Below are 4,483 nucleotides of genomic sequence, written 5' to 3' on the forward strand. Positions count from 1 at the left end.
ATCTTTTCCGGCCCCCAGTTATGCGGCCATTTTTCAGCCCGGCCAAGTGTTGAGGAGACAAGAAGAGGCACTGAGAATGGAGGTAGAGGTACAGAGTACATTAGCTGGAAAATGCATTTGTGTCATACTTTGTAGAGTCTCTTAAAGTCATTCAAGGTCAGCTATAGTTTGTCCTATTTGAAGGTGTGCAATGTACAATCATGTACGACCCCCCCCCCACACACACACACACACCTTTAGGCCTACTATGCTGCTAAGAAAGAGAGGGGCCTCACGTAAACTGGCCACTCAGTGTGACTATGACCATGTGACTCTTTAACCCCTCAGTTCCCGAGCCCCACCCCTCACTATCTGACTCGGAAGAGAAGGTAGACTTTGGATTCTGGGAGAAGGCGTCCACCCTACCCTCGGACAAGACCCCAACCAAGGACTTGAACTTGTTATGAGACTGTTGCATATTATTTTGTCTGTTTTTGTACTATTTTCTGGCAATGTAATTATGTATGTACCACTTCATGTCATCATAATAACTATAATTATATGCAATAAAATTCTGTTGCAACTTAATTTCTCAACATGATAAAAAGAATATCAATATCGTTATAAACTCATCGCACAATTAACAAAATAACTAATCAGCTATAAGCTACTTATAGAGAAGAAATCAACAGTTCGAATAAAATAATTATTTAACAGTTTTGTCTGTCCTCCGGCTACAATGACCTCTCCACTAGGATGTACTGAGCATGTGCAGCAGTATCGTGCAGTAGGCAGGTCTCCCACTTTCACCCACCTCCTGGTGTCAGGCTGGTAGAGGTAGATCGATGAACTTGGGTTCCCTTTGCCGTCCCGTCCACCAACGGCTAATAGTGACCTCCCAATACTGAGAGGAGCTGACAACTTGAGTGGTATTTCCTGTAAGGTCTGCCAAAGAGTGGGTGTATCCAGGTTGGAAAGGGCCTTTGCAATGAGTTCATTGAGGTCGACGTGGTGCACTGTCTTGGTTACTCCAGTGCGATAGTACCCTCCCATTAGGTAGAGTGTGTTTCCTATGAGAGTCGATTTCGGTTCTAATCGTGGGTTAGGTAGTGACTGAGCAATGTACCATATTCTTGATGCCACGTCCAACACCTCCACAGAGGTATATTCTTTATTATCATCATGCCCACCAGCTACAATGATGTGGTTGTTGAAGGAGACAGCTGTTGAGGAAGAACGAGCAATGTTCATTGGTGGGTACGGGTGAGTCCATTCTCTTGACTCAAACACTGCAAGCTGATTGGTGCGTTTGTTGTTTCTTGGATCACGTCCTCCCACCAGCACTAGTCGATTAGCGAGTGATGTCATAGCGAACCAATAGGCAGTGTACTCTGGTAGTTTGGTCCATTGATCTTGCTCGAGCTTCATCACTGTACACATGTCACGATCATTGCCTGCACCACCTCCACCAACATACACCGTGTCACCGATAACAACACTCTGTACCGAGCTACCCATCTTGATTGACATGTCTTTTCCTCTTCTCCATTTCAGAGTGAGTGGAGGTCTCAATTCTCTGGGAGGGGGACCCTGAATAATGAATGAGTGTAATTAGGATAGTGTCTACTAACAAGCGAGTGTTACTTGTAGCAATAATTGCATGCACACTAAATCACTTTCTCTAATTAGCTTAAGAGGCCACGCCCACCAGTCTAATAGAATGTACAGTACGATTATAAGAGATCAAAGCTTCTACTATAGCTCTGCAATAATATAATGGTGCTTTTCGTATCACCTGTCTCTGCTGTTGAATGATGGCGTCTCTCCTGACCAGCTCAGCATCTTTGTGCTCAATCTGTTCCCTGTGCGCCTGTACAGGGGAACGTTGGTGGAAATCTTTGAATTAAAACACAGACGTGAAATCATTAGTGGAAATTCTACAACAGAACGAGAACAAACAACTTCCGCTAAAGGAAGTACATAATTATAGGAACACTCAAACGGATGTGTATTTAGCGGCTTAACATGATTTATACAATTGTTGAGGTATAATACTATTGTTGAAATCTCATTGACACACTTAGCTACATGTACGCAAACAAATATCATTATTGTAATATAATACTAGCTTATAAGAGTGTGTGCATTTGGTGACTACTATAATACCGGTAAGAGAGTGGCCCTCTCAACTAGAGCAGCCTCTCTCTTGGAAATGAGATCAGTGATCGTTGACTCTTGTTCACTGAGTTGTCTGTCCTTGTCAGCAATCATGCCATCTTTGGTGGCAGCAATAGCACGAAGACTATTCAATATCTGTATAAAGTGAAAAAAAGGTTATCAACATGCTCGTTGAACAAAATAGCTTATAATGAACGAAGTCAACTGGTTCTGCTGACCTGTTGCTGTCTAGCCAGTTGAGTATCTTTGTCAGCTACTTCCTCATCTTTTTGTACCAGAAGTGCAGCGTTCTGTTCCAACTGGTATCCTTGCTGTTCAAGTTGATCGTCTTTTTGAACAAGTAGCTCATCTTTTTGTACCAGAAGTCCGTCTTTTTGATTCAGTTGATCATCTTTTTGCACTAGAAGTGCATCTTTCTCAGTAAGTTGCTCATCTTTTTGTACCAGAAGTCCGTCTTTTTGATTCAGTTGATCGTCTTTTTGCACTAGAAGTGCATCTTTCTCAGTAAGTTGCTCATCTTTCCTCTCCAGTATCCTGTCCTTCTCGACCATCTCTCTCTGAACAGAGTATACAGCATGCAGTGTCAGACCCTTGCACCCACTAGCTCACTGGACTGGACTCACCTTTAGAGCCTCTATCCTCTTCTCCTTTGCCCTGAGGGTCCTGGCAGTCTTCACTCGTGCAATGTCCAGCTGAAGCAGTCCTCCGTCCATCTCCCTCCCCACCTCCTCCAGAGACGAGAGGAGCTCAGCGGTGGTCGGTCTTCTCTCTGGGGTGTTGGCTAGACACTCCCTCACCAGACCAAACAGAGGGTGCTCACGTCCACCCGCCAAACTCCTCTCAAGGAGAGCCGTGTAGGGACCTCGACGCTCAAACTCTGAGCGAGCCAGGAGGTGGTCTGGGTTGTTGGGGTCACTGTACGTGGGGGCAAGGAGATCTCCTGGAAACACCTAGTCCAATGACATGAGTGGAAGAACATGTGAATACTGACTGTCATGATTGTTTTTATATAATTATGTCTGTATGTATGGAGAAAATGAGTGCACGTATATTCACAATCATACATACAAAATGCATTTACTGAAGGTCAACAATATTAAAGGTGGATCTCCCCAACACATACAATACTTATAAGGTAATTCATTGCATGAAAGGTCACCAGGAATCTAACCTATGAATATCATTAACTACACACGTACTTGTGTGAGTGCAAACAATTGCAGCACTCCGAAAGAGAAGACGTCCAGACTGGGTCCGTACAAACTGTGGCCTCTGTCAGAGAGGGCCTCGGGCGGCATGTACACCAGTGTCCCAGGAAACCTCGTCAGAGTCCTGGCCAGACGACCAGGCTCCAGATTCACGATACGAGAGTTACCAAAGTCTGTGATCTTGGCTCTCAGAGATGCCGTCAGCAGGACGTTCCTGGCAGTGAGGTCACGATGGACCACGGACTCACGATGCAGGTGGAGCAGCCCTCGAGCCACACAGACCAGAATGTACTGGGAGACGGAGAGGGGGATGTTGGGGGTGGACTCCAGGAGATCGTCTAGACTTGAGTCCAGCCTCTCCATGACCAGGAGGGGCAGTCGAGAGCCAGTTACGAAACACAGCCCAATGAACTGGGTGATGTTGGGGTGACGGATGCGAGCCATGAGTCGACACTCTCGGTGGCAGTTCCCAGCTAGGTTGGCCACTCCACCACGCTCATTCGTCTCCAGGAGAACCTCGTGGATCTTCTTGGCTGCATACACCTCACCATTGATCATCACCTGTGCATGGAGGCAGTCACACTTGAATAGCTAGCAGATACACTAGAGACAGTGCACAGAAACAGAGCATGCAGTGCTTACCTCTTGAACAGAGCCATAAGAGCCAGTTCCTAGAACCCTCTCCTCTCCAAAGTGCTCCACATTCTCCAGCACAAACTCCCTCAAGTCAGCATCATCTCGCAAAGAAAACATTGCTAGTACATGCTGACATGTATATCTCGCATGTATATTAAAAGTTGAATCAGCTAGCTAGCTTGACAGCTACAAGATACGCCCCTTTTCTTCTTCAATCACATGCAAATAACAGCTGAATCAGCAAACCACGTGTTCACCCAGAAAACAAGTCACTTTAATTTTGAAGCGTATCAGTCAGGGGCGATCCTAGGATTCAGTCAATGGTGCTCAATGCGCGCGAAGCAAAATTTAAACCACGCCCACTTCCGGGGGGGTCACGCCCTTTTGTCGGCGACGCCCACTGTTTTCTAGATGGTGCACACAAATGGTGATATTAACAGGAAGGTTTCCATATGCTGACTTGCTCCAGCACCCCCATCCAG

The 4,483-nt window shown here is 45.9% G+C and overlaps 1 protein-coding gene across 1 annotated transcript; it reads right to left on the reverse strand.

The window, feature by feature from the left end:
* Window positions 1-567: 567 nt before the first annotated feature.
* Window positions 568-4,233, reverse strand: LOC135346063 (uncharacterized). The gene is made up of 7 exons (XM_064543549.1): window positions 4,008-4,233; window positions 3,357-3,926; window positions 2,781-3,107; window positions 2,376-2,714; window positions 2,146-2,292; window positions 1,775-1,849; window positions 568-1,569 (listed from the first exon to the last, which is right to left on the reverse strand). The coding sequence occupies exons 1-7, from the start codon at window positions 4,116-4,118 to the stop codon at window positions 640-642; spliced, it is 2,499 nt and encodes an 832-aa protein (XP_064399619.1). The 5' UTR covers window positions 4,119-4,233; the 3' UTR covers window positions 568-639.
* Between the last annotated feature and the right edge of the window lie 250 nt (window positions 4,234-4,483).

This window comes from Halichondria panicea, chromosome 1, assembly GCF_963675165.1.
Source record: "Halichondria panicea chromosome 1, odHalPani1.1, whole genome shotgun sequence".
Taxonomy (NCBI): domain Eukaryota; kingdom Metazoa; phylum Porifera; class Demospongiae; order Suberitida; family Halichondriidae; genus Halichondria; species Halichondria panicea.